The 24,033-nt window shown below is 41.5% G+C and overlaps 1 protein-coding gene across 4 annotated transcripts in view; it reads left to right on the top strand.

Annotated features, from left to right (window-relative positions):
- The window catches only part of baiap2b (BAR/IMD domain containing adaptor protein 2b), a 77,770-nt gene that overhangs the window by 23,057 nt on the left and 30,680 nt on the right, over nucleotides 1-24,033 (top strand). For 2 of the 4 annotated variants that reach the window (XM_030754562.1, XM_030754565.1), the window contains exons 3-7: nucleotides 3,721-3,807; nucleotides 17,220-17,231; nucleotides 17,846-17,907; nucleotides 18,756-18,827; nucleotides 20,017-20,154. In XM_030754562.1, the coding sequence (XP_030610422.1) occupies nucleotides 3,721-3,807; nucleotides 17,220-17,231; nucleotides 17,846-17,907; nucleotides 18,756-18,827; nucleotides 20,017-20,154 (371 nt within the window). The remainder of the gene's footprint in view (nucleotides 1-3,720; nucleotides 3,808-17,219; nucleotides 17,232-17,845; nucleotides 17,908-18,755; nucleotides 18,828-20,016; nucleotides 20,155-24,033) is intronic. The other 2 variants (XM_030754563.1, XM_030754564.1) reach the window with 2 other exon arrangements.

Raw genomic sequence — 24,033 nt, 5'->3', positions numbered from 1 at the left:
GCTTTTATTCATGGTTTTGCTAAAGAAGTGAAGCAGACAAAGTTATTTCAGAGGTCCTCACAAAAGTGTCTCACTGAGGAAATGAAGTGTTTGTACAGACTGAAGCCAGACGCTGTCTTAATTTACAGAACAATAACCTGCGTGGCTCTGTGTCTCTGTGGACTTCTACAGAATAGATTTCCATTGTTTTCCATGTGGGATATGAATACTTCTCATGTTCCCTCTCTGTCTGTCTCTGGGATTCTGCATGAACCTCTCTGGCAGTTCAAAACACACTCATCAACATGACAGCTTGTAATAAACTCCATCCATATGTATATCCCACTGTCATTATGATTCTCACCCCTGACCTGCTTTAATTCGGTGTTGCTGCTGCTCGAGGCCATCGTGTCCTCGTTTCTGAGCCCTGAGTCACCGCCGTGTCTCAGCTGTGTCCCTGGCTTCTGTGGCGATGCGCCTCAGAGAATAATGGCTGACAGCATTTGAATTGTAGAGTGCTTACACATCATTGCTGTGAAAAGTGTTGTCAGCATATTATTATGTATGGGGCTGTTAGGATGTGAGGTGCTATTAGAATTTTAAGGCTTCACAAAGTTGCTTTTTTTCTCTGCTTATGGCATTTAAATAACTCTTATTATCTGTAATGTAATTTTTGAGTTCTTCAAATGGCACAAATAAATAATGGTTCCCCTCATGGGTGTTTTTTTTTAGGGTTTCAATCATTTTGTGCCTCTGCAGCATCTCAGTTTAATTCAAGGGTCTCGATTCCTGACTGTTGAATTTCCAGCTGACTGGGTTCAAATATTTTGTATCCTGTACATGGATAAACTTGGAGTTTGGAACTACCAAAAGTAATTTAACCCAGTCAGCTAGTTCATTATACTACAGAAGAAGCATTACTCTGTTGGTCTGGATTAGATTAGATTAGATTCGCCTTTATTGCCTCCCTTGGGAGAAATTTGTCTTGAATGAACGAGGGAGACGCGTCACATAAAATAACATTAAATTCACAGTTTCAGCTGTTATCATTCAACAGTATAACTGATAATTTGGAACCCTACACCTTTTTCTTGAGTCAGCTCTGATTGTTGAGTGGTTTTGGCTTGTTTTCAGACCGATAGCTGCACATGAACAGAGTCTGGTGGCATGGGCCTGTAGCTTCCTGGTTTGTATCTGAGTTATAGCAGTGTTGAGCTCAGTTTTTGGCTGGATAAAAACAGCACAAAAGAAGGAAGCTATGACACTTCCCTGCATCAGAAAAGAACATTTCTGCTGCTCTCCAGGAAATAGTTAGTACCTAATTTAATGATGCTGAGTTTAGAAGCATATTCAGTCACGTACAGTTGTCTCAGAATGCTAATTCATTGTTTTTCACACGGTCCATTTGTGCTTGTTGTGTTGGAGAAGCTGAAACACAGTTTGCATATTTTCATAGGTTTGTTTTAAGTAGACAGAAGGACCAGTTGGTGCAAAGTCAGGGCTGTTAAGCTGTAGGACAGATTTTAGGCTGGGTTTGAGCTGTCAGCGTACAGCCCCCTCTCATCTGCACTGTACTCACAACCCATTGCACCCAAAAGACCTTCAACATCAACACAAAAAAATCAACACATCAAGTCAGACATCTCAAAGAATGGAAGAAGATCCTTCTCATGGTGCCTGTAAAAGAAAATGTGCTTCCTGGAGCAAGGAGGTTTTTCTTACCTAGCCTAAACCCAAGCAACTCAGCCGCTTCCTTTGGCAGATCCGAATCTCATACTAAGTCAGTTAACTGGGAACAGATGAGCTTTTAGAAGATCCATCCATCTTCTTCCGCTTATCCTAGGCCTGGCCGTGGGGGCAGCAGCCCAAGCAGAGTAATCCAGACCCTACTCTCCCCAGCCACCTTCTCCAGCTCATCTGGGGAAAACCAAAGTGTTCCGAGGCCAGCTGACAGATATAATCCCTGTCCTGGGTCTGCTCCGGGGCCTCCTCCCACTAAGGACATGCCTGGGACACTTCACCCAGGAGGCATCCTAGTCAGATACCCGAACCACTTAACTGGCTCCTATTGATGTGGAGGAGCAGCGGCTCTGCTCTGAACTCCTCTCACTCCATCTCTAAGGGAGAGGCCAGCCACCCTTCGGAGGAAGCTTATATCCGCTGCTCATGTCCAAGATCTCATTTTTTCAGTTGTTACCCAAAGCTCTTGCTTCACACTCAACTCAGTGCAAGCTGGAGGCCACCTCCTGATAAAGCCACCAGGACCACTACTAGAAGATGGATCTTCAAATCACTGGAGAGTTGTGCATCCGGAGACAAAGCATCACCAGATTCTCCTCTCTCATCAACTAAGCCAGTAAAAATAGGAGGTGGTGTTTAATCTGAATGTGGTGCAGGTCTTATCGCTGATGCCAGGTTAGGGGAACTGATAGATAACTTAGTTTTGGAACTACATCCAGAAATATTGACTAACAGTAATTGCAGTCCTCATTCTGTGGCTCCCTCCATATCATTGGAATACCAAAACCCAGGCTCTTTCGCTTCCCTTTAGTCCACTCTCGGAGGTTCGATACACAACTGAATGACGGATCCATGGCTTGTCTTTCATGCCAAAATAAGCAAAGCATGCCTTTTTCACAAAATCTGTTATGCTTTGTAAGCAATCCAAAAACGACTGTGTGCAAATATGATGCAGGGTGCTGTTATTTAATGATTTTACATTTTAAAACATTCATTTTTCGGAGACTGTAAGACGAGACGTTTTTCCGTATCTGCGTTTCTGGTAGCATCACTCGAATAAAACCCTCCCTTGGTCCAAATGACGTTAATCTGTCATCAGACGTTAACGCGATGGTTGGCGCGCACATCCACATGCCTGGGTGCTTTTATATAGATCCATGCTTTGCCTCTGAGAACAGATGCTATATAAACTTTGGGTTTTTGAAGGCCTTAAACATATAGGATCTCTATCATCCAAACTTGTGTGTTTTTTGAATAACTGCTGCATGAATTTAATTTGAATAGTAAGCATTTTTTAATATCTAGAACTAAGAAGTTTTGTAAAAGCAAATTACACACACGGTGGCCTTTTAAGGTTCAAGGTTCCTTCATTTGTCATTGTGCAGCATAGAACAACATAGCTTTGCAACACTGCTTAAAAAAACAGAGTAAGAGTAATAATAAATAAGGTAAATAGGAAATAAAGTAAAATCAGTCTTCAGTGAGCAGCTCCTGTAGGTAACACTGCTGCTGTTGGGCTGTCATGACTGAATACAGGAACCCTGCTGCCTGGATGTTCTCCCCTTTGTGAGGGGAAATGTGGATCTGATTAAAATTTAAATTCCATGTATTTTGCTGACCTAGAATCTGACCCAAAAAGAAATCCTTTAAGACCGATTAGAAACGAAGAACAGCCAAGTAGCATCGTGAACAAATAAGAAAATGCTTTTCTGTAATTTGGGTGAACTAATCCTTTAAACAGGATTACTGCAGAGTAGTTTGTGGTGAAAGGTTTTGCTTTGCTTTTTAACCTGGTGGTCTTGAGATTTCTGTTTCCTGTAGTCGCCTCCATAGAGCTTTTTCTTTTCCTGCCTGGTCTCCATTTCCGCCTGCTTTATTTCCCATGCCCGACCTGACCTCTCTGGGGGAGGGGAGGGTTGTAGGGGACAGTTACAGAGCTGAAGAAGACATCACTTCAACTCGGCACCCTTGATCTGATGCCCAATGCTTCCATGTTTCCAGGTGTCACATATGCTGCAAAGGGCTACTTCGACGCTCTGGTGCGGATGGGCGAGATGGCCAGCGAAAGTCAAGGCTCTAAGGATCTTGGTGAGTCCTTGTAGTGGCAGTAGCACCCTTGATGGGGTACAGGGGGGTCACACAAGCAGATGATGGATGGGATCGTGCTGTAGGGCAGAAGCAGCTGATGACCAACCTGAAATTGGACACACACATGCACACATACACACACGCACACAGACATTTTTTCTGGCTTCAGAAATGTGTGTAAATCTTCAGAGCTGAGCATTAGCCTGATTTTCTTGCACTTCAGAGCTTCTTTGATACATTATCACCTCCGATTCATATAGCGAAACACATTCTGGTTTGAGAAGAATTAATTCTGCATGATTGTCACAGCTTGCCCATTTGGTTAATCCCTTGTTTCCTCACATTCAAGAAAGATAAAGGCTTTCCAGTTGCTTTTTATTGCACTGCTGTGAGCAAGTAATACATTTACAAATTCACAAGAGTGCACATGGTGAGGTGGAATGACTTTCTATTCATAATAAGCCCTCAATATATTGTCTTCCTGTTTTGAATGCCACTTCCAGCCAATTTCCCAGCTCGCTTTGCTTTCGCACAGCATGCTGTGTGGTTTGGTCAGATCAGTTCTGGTTCTGCTCCTAACAGACGTACCTGTAGCTGATGGAAGGGTAAAGCTGCTTCATGAAGCAGGACAGTAGTGTGGTAGTTGTAGACCCGGTCACATGCTGGGGAGCGTGCTGAGTCCTGGATCATGGCAGCTTCTTCATTCCTTCACCTTGATGTGATGTAAGATAGCAGGCGTGTACTGAATCAGCAGAGGAGAGGAAGAAAGGATGTAGAGATGTTAGAGGACTGAGATCTCTGAGTCAGCTGAGGAGGATATAAAAGCTGCATTCATTATTCATGGAGAAACTTTCTTTTTGGGCTTTCGTGCACTTCTAGAGTTTCATCTGTTCAGTCTTCCTCCCTTTCTCTCTTTGAATAAACACCGGGTGGGGCTTGTATGTCCAGTGTGAAAAGCTCCTTTCTTTATTTATTCAGTTTCATCTCCATGATTGGTACAATGATGTCAATCAAGTCATTTTCATGTGACAGTGTTTAAACGTGAATCTTTAAACATACAAGCCTGTGATTAACATTAAAAGTGAGAGGGAAGGCCTTTGCACACTGAGAATATTTTATTACTCCCAACATGTCTGTCAAAGTGTTTTGTAACTGTTATAACTGCAAACATGCAGTACACAATTGCTCTTTGTGCTTTAGCGATGAATTAAATAAAATGCATGTAAAATGTAAATAAAATTGTTGACTTTGTGTGCAAACTCCTTCACAGGATATCCCATCATCCATCTCTGCATTCCCATTTCCATCAGCTTTGTTGCCTTCTGTTTGCTTTTGTCGTCTTTTGTCTGCATGTTTGTTTCTTTTTGGATTTCTTTCTCTGGCAGCCGAACCGTGACTCAGCAGAACCTCCCGCCGCCTCCAGTGAAATGACAGACTAGGCTGAACAGAATGGATTGATGGCGTCTCTGCGTATCGGCAGTGCTCAGAGCGGCTGTGGTCTGTGCAGACTCAAGGGGGAGTCGGTCTAATGATGCTTATTGCTTTACATATTCCATTACTTGCGTTGAGCCTCATGGCTTCATTAAATCACCAAAAACAGAAGAATTTTGTGGATTTTCTGTCAGTCTCTTGGTATGAAGTCTGGAACCTATGAAGAAATTCTGCCAGCGAATCCATAGATAACAGTGTGTCCCATAGGAAGAGATGATGTGTTATAAAGCAGACAGCCTCACTCTGCCTGTTGCTGTATAATGAGAGGCTATAGAGACGGTCAGTATAAGTCAGTGTTTCTGTTTTGCTCCAGAAGAAGCCGGAGAAAACACTGAACACCATTGTTGCTGCATAATGTGGAAAAACTCCCAAGCCTGCCAGCTTATTAATTAGCAGATAACACGGATTGTGCATTTGGTTTTGTGTGTGTGACCGACCTGAATTTCCTCAGCTAGCACGTGTCTGCAGCTGTGACCAGAGCCACAAGCACCGAGTCTCAGATAAGCAAATCTGTGAGTTTGTGTGTTTGTCAGGGATAATCACTCATCCGGGCCTTTACCTCACACTTCATAATTAATGAGGAATGAAGGCAGATTTGTAAAATCGTCCACATCGTAATTGTTCCTTTAATTGGGTTTTGTTGAGGAGAAAATGTGTTGGCGCCGTGGAGCTGAAAATATAACAGGGCCGAAAGGCTCTGCCACCTCCAACTATACTCTGTGAAACAATGTCATTAATCACAGTGCATTAAGATGAACAGCAGCTAATCTGAGCAGGGATGCAGAGCTGCATGTGACGGGGTGGAATAAGGAGGAGTGGAGCTGAGGCATTGACCTTGATGGTGAAAGTGAAAAGCACTGGGCTGATAAACTGGCTCACGTTAGCATCTCTGATCTTATCCAGATTAAATGGATCACTGCTGCTCCTCTTAAATGCAAGATGGCATAAACATATTAGAGATTATTAAACAGGTTACAATAAGTGCTGTTTATGGAGTCTCTGACGTTTTAATGGGATTGTGAATTAAGCTGAGTTGAGTTAGGAATCTGTGACAGTTTTGTCTTGCACTGTAAATAGTGAACATACCTGTAACATGATGCCATGTTGTCAGATGCGGTGGCACCTCTGCATTATTGGTCACCTGTAGATAACGGTCCTAATGTAGTCTGGTTGAAAGGGTGGAGGTGGGCTAAGTCACAGGTAAGTGCTGATTTTGGCCATAAAAACCACTCAGTTCGGTTTAAAATGACTTGTTTAGCGAGGGGATAGGAAAGGCACCCTGCACATTACCGTGAGTGGCAGCACCTTCTAACCAACACCGTTAGTTGCCCGAGGACTCTGTGCAGTGTTTATTTACACCTGGGGAATAAGGACAGCCTGACACACGTGTGGTGGACTCTGAGGAACTTGTTCCTAACTGAAACATCTGGATGGGTGCTGTTCTGCTGCAGATCCTGTCACTGCCATTCAATAATGAACGCCTTGAAATATCTGTCATCTCGCTGTGACAATTAATTGTGTGCGTATTTACACATATCTTAGCTCATAAGCTAAAGCACAGGCCAAACATGTTGAGTTAGGTCTGGATTTCTGCTGACAGGCGTTAAAAAATAGCTTTTATGTACAAACCACATTTAGCCATTCATACAAGGTGTTTATCCTTCACATGCAGCAGTTGATATCTAATATATGGATACTCACACACTGATGGGTTCCAGTAAAACTTTGAGCTTCGGATCAGGAGAAGACCGGCTCTACTTTCTGAGTCTGAGTAACTGAACTAATCCAGACTTTACCCATGAATAGCCGTTACAAAACTTTAATGAGCTCTAATGCACGTTTCATAACAAAAGCTTAGTCAGACCTGTTTTTGACCTCAATTTTCAGCTCCAGTGATCAATAAGAGAGTTACATGAATGCGGCAAACGAAGCTGTAACACAGAGATGTTCATCATGGTGTTCTCTCACTGAGGCTGGTTTAAACTCTAACACTTCAGAAGCAGCTGCAGAGACATGGGAACAGTTTAATAGCAGACTGCCGACACACAAACACATACTCATAAATAGACTTATTGTACGAGCATACACCCTCACATGCCTCACAGGCCATAATCAAACTGACTAACATTACATGATTATTATCCACTCCGGCTGCCTAAAATAAGCTGACACACTCATGGGGACACTCATTTGGTATCATATGTACAGATTGCTAAACAACACATAAGAACCTGGCACAGGAAGAGGAAATGATGCATGACTATGTTTCATTCAGTTCTTCTTAATTTACACGATGCTGTCAGAGTTTGAAGAACTGCCCTGACTCGCTGAGAGGAGAGACGAGATACTCCATGGCTGCAGAGCAGAGTGTCATCCCACTCATCCTCTCCGCTTTCACTACGCTCTGTGTCTGCGAACGCCCCCGCTTTGATGTGGGAGCTCAGGCAGTCCTGGGAGAACACGCCGACTCTGCACACACTTCTAAAAATAGATGAAATGAAGCGCTCTGAAGGAGGAGGAGAGACGGAGTACGCCGCTCGAGCCGCAGCCCAAACATGGTTTGCCGGTGATGTCGTATGGATGAAAATGACATTGTCTTTCTTCCGTATACTAAATATGGGCATGGTTGTGAGGGAAAAATAGGAGGCTCCTGCAGTTCCGGTTCCCCTTTTGTCCATATAAGGGCTCTGCCATTCAGATGCAGTGTTAGACAGGGGCTGCATTCGCTCAGCTCTCGGCTCTGGGACACACAACCTGCTGCAAGCGTGAAGAAAAGCATCCATTTGGCTTTGCTTCATGTTTCCTGCAATACAGCTGATTTCACATCAGTAAAGATTTATTCGTTTTATTCAGTTTATGAATAAACCCTCAGTTTATTCAGTTTATGCATCTCTGCCATTAAAATTCAATGAAAGATTTTCATCATCACTGGGATTTTTCAAGTGTGTCTTAGTCAGACAGGCAGGATTACATAAAATATGTCAGAAAAATGATTCAGGATTAAAATGGTAACCCCTCATTAAAGCTATCCATCCATTATCTTCTGCTTCATCTGGCTGTGGTCGCAGCAGGTTAAGCACTGTACATCCTTTCCCAGCAACAGATCGGGAGATTTTCACAGGAGACATAATCTCTCCATCTAATTCTGGGTCTGCCCCATGGTCTCCACCCAGTCGGGCATGCCGGCTCCCCTGGACATGAAGGAGCAGCAGCTCCAAGCTCCTTCTGGATGTCTGAGCTCCCCACCCTCTCTCTAAGGCTGAGCCCAGCCAGTGGCAGAAATGCAGTTTCACAGGTGAGTGTTGGATCATCTGGTAGAATGTTCATTACTGCGACACCGCCCCAATCTGCCGGTCCGCTCCACCTTTCCAGATCCTGAGATAACTGAACTTCCTCGATGAGGGGTAAGAACTCTTCCCCCGGTCCAGCTGTTTCCAGCCTTGGCCTCAGACTTTAAGGTGGTGATTTGTATCTTGGCTGTTTCACACTCCTGCAGACTGCTCCAGCACGTTCTCACGGTTACATTCTGATGAAGCCAACAGAAGCACATCGTCCTCAAAAACCAGGGATGCAGTTATCTTGTCAGTCAGATGAATTTCCAATCCAATCCTTATTTTTCACATTTATATTAAGACATGCAGCTAAAATTATTTTCTAAACTTCTTTGACTTTTTCCTATAAATCAGCTCTTCCTCTGTACCTCCTATGAAGGAGATAAATATGGATGTCTGATGTCCTCATTAAGCACCTTGAGGCGAATGCATGTTAGAATATGTTAGATTTTTTATATTTGTCTGTGCAATCATTCATTAAATATTCACATTAACTGCTGTTTAATTGTGTTGTGATTCCTGAGCAGCTTCCAACAGAACTATCAGCTCACTGCTATAGTTCTTATTAGTGATGCCTGTGAGCAAATTATCATCGTATATCCACGTTTACTCTCATTTGGTTCCTATTCATCACAGTATGATCTATTTCATGTCTTGTCATTGCCGTAGGCTGAGCACACTGTAGCATAACATCCATCTCATTAAATCAATTTCAGGTTAATTTAGATGGCCAAATTTAAGGTCCAGGAAACAATTACCCTTTGGTTGATTAATTCATTGCAACATGATTTGGAGTAGTGTGTTGGCCTTTAAGGCATATTTCTCCCCTTCATCTGACATGCTGTTAAAGGATCGCATACTTCCACAAATGGGAACAAGGCCTGGATCCAATCAGTGACTCAATGAGGCGACCATGGGGGAGAACGTAATTCTGACGGGTCAGAAAGACACAAAATTCCTTCCTGTGGTTCAGTATTCCTCAGCAAATGTTACTGTATAATTTTCCCTTCATTTGTCTCCCAAATAATGACCTCCTGTTTCAGAGGGAAGTGGTTTGAGTTGCCTTTCACGCTGCACAGCTGGATGGCAGCAGCAGAAATATGAGCTCTTTGAAGCAGAGGTAAAGAGAATGAGATGAAAGTAATAATAAAGGCTCATAAATACGGACATGAAAACATTGTTTGTGACACTCTAGGCGATGCTGCTGTGTCACTGACCATCTCTTAGGGAAACTACTCCTTAATATTCATGACTGCTGTCCCTCCAAATGTGTCCTGCTTGAGCTTAAGAAAAAAAAAAATGTTGACCCCAGTGTAACCCTCATTTTTCTGAGCCGGCACAGCCTGAATTTCCCCTGAGCTTCAGCTCCAATCTGAATTCAGCCAGCACTCATTCTGCATGGAGAGCAAAATGCAGTGAGATCACTCTTTCAATCACTCTTTCCAAATCCTTTTTCCTGGCCTTGTCACCTCAGCAGCTCACCATACAGACTGGGAACGATCGTGTACAACTTTAAAAACATTGATTGCAGCATTTTGGATCATCCCCTGATGACAGGTCTGTGTGCAAAGTCAGAACAAAATGATATTATGGAGTTTGCTCCTAACTGGAACAATGAGGGACCACTGATGTGCTGTCACAGTGCAGGCTGATAAATCTGTTAGGTCAGTATTTGTGTTTAAGTAGAAGCAAAGACACTTTTTGTCTTCCTGTGCAGGATTGTAAGTGTTCTTTCCTGAAGATCTTAGTATGTAATGAAGGAACTGCATTCATCCCGGGGTGTCTGTGCTGCCCTTCAGTTGTCCTTTAGATGCTACTGCTGTTGCACAAATGCATTAAAGTATCCTGAATTACCAGAATTAAAAAATGCACGTTTTGTCGGTCAGGAGGCTCCTGATTGTTTCATCTGCTGAATACATTAGAGGGGCAGTTAGTCCTACAGAGACAAAACCCTGAAACCCACCAGAAGACAAACCACAGCATGCAGCATCCCACTAATATCCAATTTTATTTTTCTCTATCTGCTCATGTATTTTAACTCTGATCTGGGTCACGTACTCCTTTAATGATCAAACCCAAGGGGCTAATCTGTGATGGGGTAACAAACTGTCCTTCAGAGCAGTGCTGCGCTGGCAGCTTAGCTTTCCCTTACTGTTCCTGTCCTCAGGTCACCCTGGGCAGGCAGGGAGGGAGAATGCAGAGAAACAGAGGAAGAAACAAGAGGCACATAATGAAGAGAGAGACACAGAAGAAAGAGCAAGGCCAGACAGGAAGTGATGCGCTCCCAGCTCATTAGCAGCTTCCACACAGTCTCTGGGCAAATCAAAACCGAGCTGCTAAGAGAGCACACAGGCCTGAGCACCATCACCTCCACCTGCCATTCATTACTACAGCCCACTGCAATCCATCAGCACTTTAAAACACACTGTCAACAGTAAGCTGGATGCCAGTCAGCTGACAAAAAAGAGATCAGCGAGTGATTCATTTAGCAAATGACTCTAATGGGGTGGGACTGTGGCTTTAATAATGCGTTGGACCATAAAATGTCCTTGAGCTGTCGCGTTGTCCTTGATGTGGGTAGTCGGCTGAACGGTGATTTAATGATGCTGATGATAAAGTGAAGTATTGAGTCTCTGATCTGAGACAGATACTCTGGAGTTGTTGTTAGGCGTTTGATTCCCGTCTCTTCCTGGGATCTTCTGTTTTTGAATGTTTATCCATATCAAAACTGAGCACACTGGCGCTTGTCAACTCATTATTAACTTATTGTCACCGAGCTGTAGCGTGAAGCTGTCAATGAATTCTCATCTGTCATGCATTTTAAAACAAGGCCCCATTTAGTGGAAGAATTGATGTTTGTAGCTTGAAATCCAAATTGCATCCTGATTTAGACGGCCTCCTGTGCCTCAGTGTGCTAACTCAGTGATAGGGACAGACTGAGTGATGGATCATTTACAGAAATTCTTCTTTTTATTTAGTTGTAGATTTCCCACTGAGAGGTGGTGATGATTTAAGATGCCAAGAATGGTCTTGACCTGCCGGGTCTGTGTGTGTTAGTCAAAGCACAAAAAAGCTGTTAGGTTTTTATTTCCATTCATGCCTCCGTCCATCCATCCCTCCGTCCCTCCATCTTAGCGTCAGCTTGCATCGTCTGTCACAGATGATTGCTCTTCATTTTACACCCCATCAGCCACCATGTAATGATTATGTATAGCCAGTCATTCCTATCGATCTGCTGCAACCTGGTTGTTTTTAAAAGATTCATTTTTCTTTCCAATGAACTGTGGAAGATGTCAAACAGTGCAGATCTAACATGACGTGTTTACACTTGTGTCACCAGGATTTGTGCCCTTATTGAAATTCATAAGAAGAAACATGGTGGCAGCTTTTAGCATTTCAGCTGTGGTTTTACTGCCAGTGCAGCGGAGGATTATAGGTGGAGCACAGATAATGCACAAAATGTTATGCTGATTAATTGCAACTACAACAGAAACTTGTAATGTGTTGTCAAGTAGATGCTTGAAATCTGAATGCTAAATCAGGCATTGTTAATGTACTTCTTCTGGGGAAATTTGTTCTCGGGGGTGTTTGCGTGCACCTGAATGCAGCCAATGTTTAACAGAATTAAAGACGCAGAAGAGAACAACAATATCTGTGTCAATCATGCAGCAGTGTGGAGGACACATCTCCCTGCATTGCCTTGTTCTCCTTTCACTGCAGCTTTCTGGGGAATTAGAGCTGCTTGTTTGCTTTCAGGCTTCTATAATATGGTCCCTGCAGTGATGCTCACTACATAAAACACTTTCCTTCATATGGCCATTAACTGTGGCTCATTCTTTCCTCCTCACCTCCAGGAGCTGCATGAAGAAGCAGTTGGAGTAATAAACCCGCATGTTAGTGCTGCCCTTTGGTTGCCCAAATGAATGATGGGCTTGTTTCGAGCCTGCAGTCTAACTGTACACGGGTCCCTTGACAGAGTGCTTTGGCAGCTGAGTCATGGGAGTGTTGAGTGAACTGTGAACTTTACTCCACGTTTGGTTTCTCAGCATTTATACATGAGTCATTATTTCTCAGCCCATCTAAGATGAGAGCTTCTTTACTTCTCACATGTGCTGGAAACCTCTCAATCTCACTTAATTGATTAGTACTGAGTATTAGAAAAACAATGATAGCCAGGTGAGGTTTATTTTTTAATTAAAAGCTTGTGAATAGCATGAAAGAACCGTGCCATCCTGGGAGAAAGACAGTGTGACTAACTGGGAGCTGCAGCCTTCTTGAATCTTGGTTGGTGAGAACATTTTGTGAACAAAAGCAGCGATTGTGCATTTAATCTTTAATTGATCTGGACCTGCGTGTACTGAGTGCTGACAACAATGTGCTTTCCTACCCTTTAAGCCTCAGATGTTGGGATCTGCTCTGATTAACAGTAAGCAGCTTACTTCTGGTGGGTAGAAGTCCAATATTTCACAATGCAAGGTGGAGAGATTTTGGATTAGATGGGTGCAATTAAACAAGAACATCCAGGAATTTGGGGATTTTCCAGATGATAAAAGCCTGCAAGGTCAAAGTCACAGACCAGCACTATGAGACCTGTTGGCTGTTTTTCTTTGTGGAGTTACAGCTTTATTAAAACTTGGGTTATTTTGGGCCTTATTTCCATGGGCTAATACCATTGAACTTTGGCAGATGGGTCAGGAGACACCTTCCAATCTCCTCCTTCAGTTTAGCTGTTTGAACATGGCAGTCTATGGGGATTTACTCACTTTTGGAGGCACCCTTAAGTGGTCATTAGAGGAAGTGCAGTTTTTGGCACATGCTGCAGTTACTTTGGTGACAGCTTTGCTTTCACAGCTAATAGAGCTGGAACAACCATTTAAAACAACAAAGATCCATCTTGCACTTAAAAGATCAAACTAGCATTCATTTTTTTTAAGTCTTCAGCAGCTGGTGGCAGAGTGACCTTTCAGTCACCATCTGCTCCTCTGAAGTTTAAGGAGACATGGAGGCTCTCAATATGCTGATCTGGAGACTGAACTCTGACCTGCAAGGGGAGGAGAACCAGAGAGAAAAGTCAGACTCATTAATTAGTCTGTAGCAGGGTTATAATAGTTTTGGATTTTACATTATAGTTTAGTTTTAGTTAGTTTTTACTTCTTTTTTCTTTAATTCAGTTAGTTTTAATTAGTTTTCAGAGTGGATTTTCTCGTTTTTATTAGTTTTTATTTTTGGTTTCATGCGTAGTTTTAGTTAGTTTCAGTTAGTTTCAGTATTAGTTTTAGTATTTTCATACCTAATCAGGTGCAAGATTCAAGGCGCAAAAGTGACTATTGTGTAATGAAAACTTGACAAAAGATACAGTTTAAAGAAATATAGTCAACAACCAACTGTTCACAAGACATGCTAAATGTGTGTAATATTAAGGACACACATGAACATCAACAGGGAGAAACAAAGAAAAACATGAACTCCCAAACTCAATAAATTCTACAATAAACTCCACAATAAAGTTCAGCATCAGTGCAGTAGATTAACAACACCTACATGTGGTGTTTGACAAAAACAAACTCTTTGAAGGAGTCAAAGCTCAAATCCAGCTGCATCCTGATGTTCTCACCACCTGAAGCTGCTTCTGTTTTGGAGCTAGCTTGGTTAGATGCTCGCTAATTAAACCTGCAGGGTCTTTGCGGCCTCTGTACACAACCTACGGAAGTTGTCGACCTCATGTCCACATTTATGCTTGTGTAGCTGGATTGTGAGTGTTAATTACCTTGTGGTCGTGTGCAGGTGTTTGTACTCAAAGAACCTCCATACGGGACTCTGCCGCTTTCTCAGCAGACCGCAGCCATTACTTTGCGGACCAGCGCGGTGAGCGCACGCACATGCGCACTCACTCACACAGTTGTCCTGTGGCGCTCCCAGCTTAAACTCGGAGAGCGGAAACAATGATTTCATATCAATCCACAAGGCTTAAAAAAAACCCCAAAAAAACAAGTAAATGAAAGTCAGCTTATCGATAATTTCAGTTAGTTTTAGTTAGTTTTGTAAACTCACAATTCAGTTTTAATTAGTTATCGTTTTTTCCTTTTAATTATAGTGTTTATTTATTTCAGTTAACGACAATGTGTTTTCAATTTCAGTTTTCGTTATTTCGTTCGTTTTCGTTAACTATAATAACCCTGGTCTGTAGATAAATGCACTTATTCACAAAGCCAGAAACAATCTGGGCTTTATTTTAGTGTAAAGTTCTAACTGATATTATCTTACTGCTGTATTTTATTACCAGCTCAGAGGCTTTTTATAGACAGTGAGGGAGCAAGTATGAGAACTAATGTCCGTGTGTTACCTCAGATTTAAGAGAAAGGTAGTGGGTCTGATTTAACTCACTGCTTAGTTCTCTCTATTTGGACAATTTCTGCTAAAGTATGGAAATAAATTCTGAATATATTCAGAGGTATCATTGAAATAAATGTACAAGGAAGTTGAAACATCTCCAGGAATCTGAGGAATCAGGAATCTAGAGGTACCGCTGTGTGTGACAGAGGTGCTCGAGATCAGCCCAGTCGCTGCCGCTTGTCGACGTCCACTGGCTGCTTATTAATGGATGGGATGGGCATGTGCGTTGGGTGCCCTCCAAGAATCAAAGAAGAGTTTGAAAGTACACATCATTGCATTTAAGTGCCTCACTGGCCCTAATGCCCTGTTCAGCTGCTGTCAGACACTTCCACAGTGTTACAGCCTTTCCTTTCATGAGGGGATGGCTTTAAAGTAAGATGCTGTGCTGGATGAGAAGCACTATTCTACTAGAGACTATTTGAGTTCTGCGTCCATGAGTTAGATTTATTTCCCTTGTGAGTGGCATCTTTATTTTTACCTGTTTAAAATAATACTAATACTACTACTACTACTACTACTACTACTACTACTACTACTAATAATAATAATAATAATAATAATGTGACTTCTGATTAACACACAGTGAGGTTAAAGGGCAGCCAGGAAGATCTCACACAAGTTCAAATCTTCTACTAGGCAACTGCTGGCAGTAAATTTCCAAGAGAGATGTGCTGCATGCCTCAGATAGCTAATCCAAACCTATAGGGCACGTATGTTGCCAAAAAGCAGAGAGTATAGATTTGGTATGTTTTATAATTCTAATATTAATTAAAATTAAAATGTTCTTGTTTTATTCTGTCACTGAGACACAAGCTGCTGCAAAGAAGAATGGAAGAGAATAGAAAAGAATGAAGGCAAGAAAAAGGAAGACGGGTCAATTAAAAGAGACTCTTCAGTAGAAAAACAGACTTCTGTTATTATTAAAAAGTTCTATCTAAAATACTGTAGCAGAACCTCAGAAGTGGATTTTAGTCCCTAAAAGTAAATATGAACTTAATTTCCTCGCACCTCTGCCACCCTCCTCCTCCTGCTCCGACCTTTCCTAAATCCGCTCCATCTCATCTGCATGACCACAGCACTTCCATTAAGCCCATTAATCCTGTTCATGCAGCCCACTCTGTCCCCTGTGACTGTCCACTATCCATGGGTCCACACCCACATACAGACTCCCGGCTAGTCAGCACTGCGGCGGTATACACTCGTTAATGTCAGCGTGCAGAATGTGAGAGGCAGATGAGTGACAGTAATAAATATTAGTGGGTTCATTTAGAATAAATGTGCTGCTGGAAGATGTACTTCAACTTAAGCATTTTCATAAACATGCTAAGGTTGCTTTTCTCAGTTTATTATTATTATTATTGTTATTATTATTATTAGTCTTTATATTAACTGAGAAAACCCTTCTGTATTTCCATATATTATGGTAGATAAGAAACTGCAGTACATGTACAGGATGTTTTCTAAGATGTTTTATAGATATCTTTAGAGCGTTGAGTTGCCTGTTTGGTTTCCTTTCATTCATACATGTTATTAATAATTGTGCAGTAATTCCCAGATAGGTTATTTAATATTAGTAGTATTTAATTGAACAGACAGTTAGCTTTAGTGGTAAAGTATACTTTAATTACTCTGGCTGTAGTGCTGCACTGACTCTGGATTTTTGAGGCAGAGATTGAAATTTGAGAATTTACAAAATATGCAAATATGGACGCACTGATCTGGGCTCATATCGATGTTTAAATACTGTTTGGATGCTGATAAAAAATATTTAGTTATGTTTAAACAATCTTTAAATTCTCTCCAAAGCAATGCCGATATTTGGCCATCATATCAGTTTATCCCTGTTTGATGTTTTCTTACATGGATCGATATTTCTTTGACAAACAAAAAGCTGACACAAACATTTTTTTTAAAGTAAATTTTACAGTTTACAGTACAAACATGTTCAATAATCCCACGGTTTGTAATTGATCTGAACATCTGCATGTAAAGTCCAGGATCTGTGTGAGCGCTCAGAGCTGGTGTGTAAGTACGGGGAGGGTCTGAGTGTGTTTCTGTGTGAGATCTTGTTGTGTGTCTCATTTTTTCCTGGGGTACTTTGATCTGTCACTGTCTCCTCAGGTCTCTATCCCTCTGTTCTTTGCTCAAACTAGATCTTTGTGTTCCTTTTTTTTTTACACTGCATTACGTATTCAGAAGAGGCAGCATGTAGGTATCTTAAAACAATGCGCACCTCCTTGGCTGCATGAATCATCCTTTACTTTCTACTTTTATTTATTATTTTATTTTGTATTTTTAGCTTTTGATTCCTTCCTGGGGTCTGCTTTTTTGTGTTCCCCCTGTTATGTTGCAGTAAAACATGTCTTATTGCAAGGATGGAGTACTAAAGATTTTCTTTTGCCATGTTGTTCCTGTGTGTTTGTTAGCAGTAGAGCTGGTAAGAGGGAAAACCACATAATTTACAGTAGCTTGGTTTCAAACATCAGTAGGTTTCTTGACTAACTCTTTTTTATTTAAATTTTACATTCACTGGTGCATATTTCTGTAGTGTTCCCTTAGTTTTTGTCACTGTTCTGAGTTTTGTCTGCTTTGTCGATATCATGTCTCATCTTGTCCTTTGCGTCGTCCTCTCCCCCGGACGCTGTCCACCTGTCTCTCATCTGTTCTGCACAGCTGCATGGTCTCTCTTTTTTTGCACGATGAATGTCGCTCTCACAGACTTTGGAAAGATTTAATATCACTATCTTTTTCTTTTTTTTCCTCCCTCCCTCCCCTCCCTTCTCTCTTTTTGTTTATCGTCTTTCTTTGTCTTCTCTCTGCAGGGGATGTGCTCTTTCAGATGGCTGAAGTGCACAGACAGATCCAGATCCAGCTTGAAGAGATGGTGAGCATGTGGTGGTGGTGGTGTTGCTAAAATCAGCACTTCTTAAGCCACGAGCTGCGAACCAGACGGATTGTGGGCTTGTTGCTTTGGAGTCACATGATATAGTTTAATATTTAATACCCAGCATGACGCGCTCCCTACTGTAAACGAGGAGCTCTTAGTGTAATTCCAGTTTCGAATGGCAGCAGCTCACTTTATTTAAATGTGGTTTGTTTGCTGATACTCTGATATGGAAATTACAGCCATTACAGACTGAAAATATTCTCATTTCAATTCTCCAAAAGGTCTTTATTTGAATCCATAAAGAGTAAATTGGCCAATTGTGGCAACATTAGAAGGAACCAAAGAGAAATAGTGAGGAGCAGCCTAGCTTTAATGTTTCTGCACATTGTGTTAAAGGGTATTTTGAAGTCTTTGATCTTTTGGATAATGGGTGTCAAAGATTCAAAGCAATGATGCCATTTTTTTGGTACAAAATTCAGATTAGAAACTGAGGATATGCAAATATTTCACTCAGCTCTGACAGCAAGAAAAATATAACTTCTGTTATGAGAACAGTTGCATCTTGATGAGGAGGAAGGAAAAAGTAATTTATAATCTATTATATGCATGTTGAAGAATGCAGTCTATACTGCATATAAACATGTAATTTGTCCTGTGTTCTCTCAGTTGATCCTCACATCCTCCTTTAATCATTTGTGTCTTCACGCCCTTCGAGGCGTTCTCGTACCCCAGCATTAAAGCATGAATTTCATTCCTTTTAGAAAATAATCAAGTGACTGCTGGAGGTTTCTGTGTAATTTGTTGTTTGTTTCATTGTTTTTGAGGCTTTTCTGTGTATCTTGCAGCTGAAGTCTTTCCACAACGAGCTGCTTACAGAGCTGGAGAAGAAGGTGGAACTGGATGCACGTTACCTGAATGTGAGAGTTCCTTTTTTATGAACAATAGAAGCAAAGAGTGCAACTGTCTTAGTAAACTAATGCTTGTTTCATATATCAGTGTTTAAGGCGTTGGTTAAAGTGACAAGGAGAATTATCCTTAAGGGGCCTTTCAGCCTCCTTTAGCTCATTATTGTGGTTTTATGATACATTTGCTGTTCAGTCTCAACACTTTTTTAAAGCTGCTGGCAGACACATTCAGACCTGGTTTGGAGACCAGAAAAGAGCTAAGAGAAGGTTGTTTTCCAGCATGTTACTAATAAAATGAACATATCTGGTGAAGTAATGCAGATAGCTTTTCAGAAAAACAAACTAGAGCAGCTTCTATTCAGACAGCCATCACTTGATTCAATCAGATTCATTTATCTCTAAATGTCTGTAACAAGGATTCTTTTAGTTCTTTCTACCTGAGACTAGAAGCTGGAATACATTTCATGGAAAAAAGATTCTGCACTTGCGATAAGAATTACTGCTTGAGGAGATACTGATAGCATAATATTCAGATTCATTATGTAACAGGACACCTGTCCCATCACGAGCTGGAATAAAAGATCCCGTTGGACCTCTTGTGGTAGTGAATTTATGTGGAATACAGTATGAACCACATTCTCATTAAATCATAGGCTTGGAGACAAAATCAGCTCCTTAATTTCCCACCAGCTTTGGTCCAAACCATTGCAGCAGGTTACATAAACAACATTTTATTCTGTCCTGTGAGTAATTCAGTGAAAATGAGTTTTGTACAAGTTTGAAGTTTTTGTACAAAGTGGACGAAATTAAATCAAAGAATTCATATAGTGTGATCAGTAGTTTGAAATCAACCCCCAAAACATAGAATACTAGATAAAGAATTTATTAGCATTCTTGCATGAATGCACATGAATATCTTAATTTGATTTGCACGTTCCTTACATGGTACATGCTCTGGACATGCACATACTAGTATTGGTGCTAGTGTTTTTGGCTTCTGCACTATAGAGAGAGAAACATATGGAAAATCAAAAGGAAACATCCTCTTTCAGTTTTCCTGTCTCCGTTCTGCATCAATTAGGCGGTAATACAGAAGCTGACCGCTTGTCAGCAGAGTCTGAAATGAATGTCTGCCTCTGTCAGTGTGAAACATCCTCTGTGGACTGCTGTGCCCCTGCTGACTTTGTGCTGCCCCCACCAGGCTGCACTGAAGAAGTACCAGATGGAGCACAAGAGCAAAGGGGAGAGTTTGGAGAAGTGCCAGGCAGAGCTAAAGAAACTGCGCCGGAAGAGCCAGGGCAGCAAGCACCCATCCAAATATGGAGACAAAGAGATGCAGGTCAGTGTGTGTGTGTGTGTGTGTGTGTGTGTGTGTGTGTGTGTGTGTGTGTGTGTGTGTGTACAGATGTGCACAGGCTGCTGAAGTGTTTAGCTAAGCTTCTTCAGTGGATCAATAACGAATAAAGCAGATGTCTGTGGATCCCCAGCATCCGTATGGCTATCTGCAAGACCACTTTTAAAAACTGCATAACAACATGGCTGCAACAGCCAGTGCCAAGAAAATCTGATCCAGCTGGTTTCAGACCAGCATGTGGCGCAAACAAACTGCCAGTCAGGTTCTAGAGAAAATATCTGTTTCACATAATATGCTCCATCTTTATTTCAGTGATGTCAGAATTCAAAACGCCAACAGAGACTTTTAGTGAACTCGTGCTGACTTTTCAGTCTACCACATACTCTGCTCCTCCTGGCTCACATGCTTTTCCCCACTCCTGATGGGATTTGAGCCTCAGTGTGCCCAATAATCCGTGACTGCTGCCGGTGCTGATGGGATAGAGCATGCTGAGCTGAATGGGATGGGGCCTCCGACTGGGCGCACACAGTTTGTGTTCCCAGTCTGAGAGAGAAACGGCGATAGTGGAGGTTACCACTCAGACAGATTTTCCCTGAATAATTGAAGTTTCAGTCCAGGCCTTAAAACATTATCTTCTCACAATTAGATCAAATTAACAGTTAAAGAAAAGTAGACCAAATGTAGCCATGTGGGTTTTATCCTCTGTTTAAACTTTGGCTCTAAAATGTGTATAAAATATCTTAGATACCCATATAAAAAGGCTATAGAAAAGTGAAGAAACCCTTAAATAATAAATCGAGGATTCTCTATAAAATGTCCATTCATCCATCCATCCATCCATCCATCCATTTTCTTCTGCTTATTCTGGGCACAGAAGTCCAATAACAAAACACCATTTGGGTTCAGATCAGGCGGGCTGCCTCTCCCAGTCAGGTCTCCAGGTCTCACTGTCTCACCGGTCTCACTGTCATTGCCCACGTTAGCGTTGAAGTCTCCCAGTAGGATGATGGAGTCCCTGGTTGGAGCTGTCTCACTTAAATTGAGACATTTTTGTGTACCAGTCAAAAGTTTGGACACGCTGTATATTTTACAGATGTGTTGTGAAAGTCACTAAAGGTTAGAAAACACCTGTAGCTTGCCAGAGCTTTGCCAAAGCTAACATTACTATGATAAAAAAAATGTCTTTAACTACATCTGTAAGTGTTCAGTGTACTCCCATAACTTTTAATAATTTATCTGTGTCATTAGTTGCTGCACTTATCAGTGTTGCATAATATTTGTTGATAATATCTAGGCCAGGTGAATGGGTTGAGTGAGGCATATTTCTCTCATGTCCTGGGAACTGCTTGAGCGGAGGCGTGATTAGACGCTGCAAGTCTCTGCGCTCCCATCTGTAGGTGTTGTGGTGGCATATGGTGGGCGTGCCCTCTTATACAACCTGCACAGGAGATGCTGCTGTTAGCTGCTGTGATGTGAGAGGCTGATGGAGAGTAAAGATGCAACGGGAAGGAAGACGATCTCCTTTTATGTTCTTATGCTGCTTAGTTGACGTTTGCATACGTATGCAGCCTTATATAGTTTGGCATTAACTGGTTTTAATGCTTTGTGTTTAAGGAAAATCACTTTTGTTACAGCTGCAGCATAATAAAGTCAGTTTTAGGCAGATTTAAAGCTGTAGTTGAGCATCTCTGCAGTTGACTCTTCTTAGTCAAATATCATATACATTTGTTTCTGTTTCAGCAGATTTGTATATTTGTATCAGCAATCAGTGATGATTGATGGACTTCTGAAGCTTATATGTGCTGTCAGCACTTAAGGTATCAAATGTGACTCAGAGTGGAAGGGGGAATATGGGCTTCATCTGCTGACAGCTGTCAAGTACAAAACAAGTACTTACCCGCAACTGCGCTGGGTTAACACATGGGTTTACACTTCTGTTTACATGTACAAGTAATTTCTGCTGATGTTTGAAGAGAGCAGCAGCCCAAGTACGTACTGTCCCCATCACTAATGGTTATTGTTCCTTTACTACACACTAGTCAGGAAAGCGATCCTGGTCCAATAGGTGACTTACACTAGTTGTGAGGTGGAGAAACGTTATGATTTCTAATATGTTCCAAATTTCAATTCAGCTGCACATTTTTATACACACTAGCATCTAGGTGGTCAAGATTGATGGGATCTCACTACAGTTTTAGACTTAAATATGCTGCTCATTTATTTTCTTTCTTGGGCTTTACTAAAGTAGCTTTGCACGATTTACAGCCTTTTTAATTTTTTTCTTTTCTTTTTTTAAGCCTTTCGTGTCTGGCAGTTTTTGCAATCAGAATCATGATCCGAATGCGCTGTTGAGCCAAACATATTTTCTTTTACAAGAAGAACATTAACTGGCTCTATAAGTTCTCTGTAGGATACTCTTGTTAATGTTTGTCTTTTTCTTTTATTTATTCATTCATCTCTATTACTATTATTACTTATTACTCTATTCTGTTAATACACACACACACACACACACACACACACACACACACACACACACACACACACACACACACACACACACACCTTTTAAAAGCCTTTTTAGATTAAACTGGGCCTTGATACAACTTCTGTTCTTTTTTTCTGTCTGCAACAACCCATTTTAGCTCCTTTCCCCTTTGAGGCCACCTTTAAGCCCACCTTCTTCTGATTGGTTGCCCCTCATACAAAGACAGTTTGAACAGGAAGTTGGTGGGGCTAGAGCTGTGGGCCTGAGATGACCATATTAGGGATATCCTCTCTCACTGACATCATTATAGCATTATCAGCTGAAGAGTCAGATATTTTCCTCAGGAACTGGAGGAGACTGAGACGGAGTTAAGAGGGTCTGTTGGAGTTAGAACTCACTTTAAAGAAGGTATCCAGGGTCTCCTTAAAAGGTCACTGATAAGTGTAGAATTCTTCTTAATTGTAAAGGCTGATTGACAATATTCCAGTTGATAAGTTATAGGGTAGGAATCTGGTTAAATGCATATTTAGATGTTAATCTAAAACAAAGTCTAATGGGTCAAAATCTGGATCATTTTGAGCATCCACGGACTTAAAGAGATGCAATCAAGTGCACAATATCAGATGTACTGGACAAAAAAGTTAAATAAATGACACACAATAAGCTAAGTAAGAACAGACACATATAAACTCCTATATTATACAGTTTTAACTTATTACACTGCAAAGAAAATAGGGTATCAGAGGTTAAGGGCTAATTGTGCAGCACATGTAAAGGCTGCTCTGTAGGAGCAGCAGGGGTTGTAATTATTGTGTAATTGTTAGTGTTGCTGCAGTGGATGGCTGCTGGAGCATGAAAGGGGTGGCCAGGCCGGTTGTTCCTAAAATCGATACTGGGGGCTGCAGCAGGAGGAACACCAGCACAGGGACAGGTCTTTGCTTCTGTAAAGCCCAATGTCTCATTGGGTGTGAAAGCTCCAGTCTCAGCTGAGACGATGCTCCTCTGCTGCTGCACGTGTTGTTTCATCTAGAATCTAAAACCTTGCTCATCTGAATTACAGAGACCTTTGCATCAGTTATTTTTCTTCCTTTTGGTTCATTTAGTTGATAGATTTATTTTTTAGTTGTTTTTTTTTTAAAAAGAGTGTCTCTGCTTAGCAGGAGCTAAAACATTTCCCACATTAACTCTTGATTCACACTCATGATATCTGAATGAATCCTGCTGAAGCTGCTCTGCTCTGTGGTGCTGCTGCAGTGTCACGGTGCTTCATTCATGCTATGTCTAAAGTCAGCCTTTAGCGTATGTTAGCATGTAGTGGACCTCCTGCCTAGCTTTTGCTTAGTCTCTACTGAGGGTGACGGCATGTTTAATCAGCC

This window comes from Archocentrus centrarchus, chromosome 19 (assembly GCF_007364275.1).
Source record: "Archocentrus centrarchus isolate MPI-CPG fArcCen1 chromosome 19, fArcCen1, whole genome shotgun sequence".
Lineage (NCBI taxonomy): Eukaryota > Metazoa > Chordata > Actinopteri > Cichliformes > Cichlidae > Archocentrus > Archocentrus centrarchus.
This window is presented reverse-complemented; position numbering and strand designations above follow the sequence as displayed.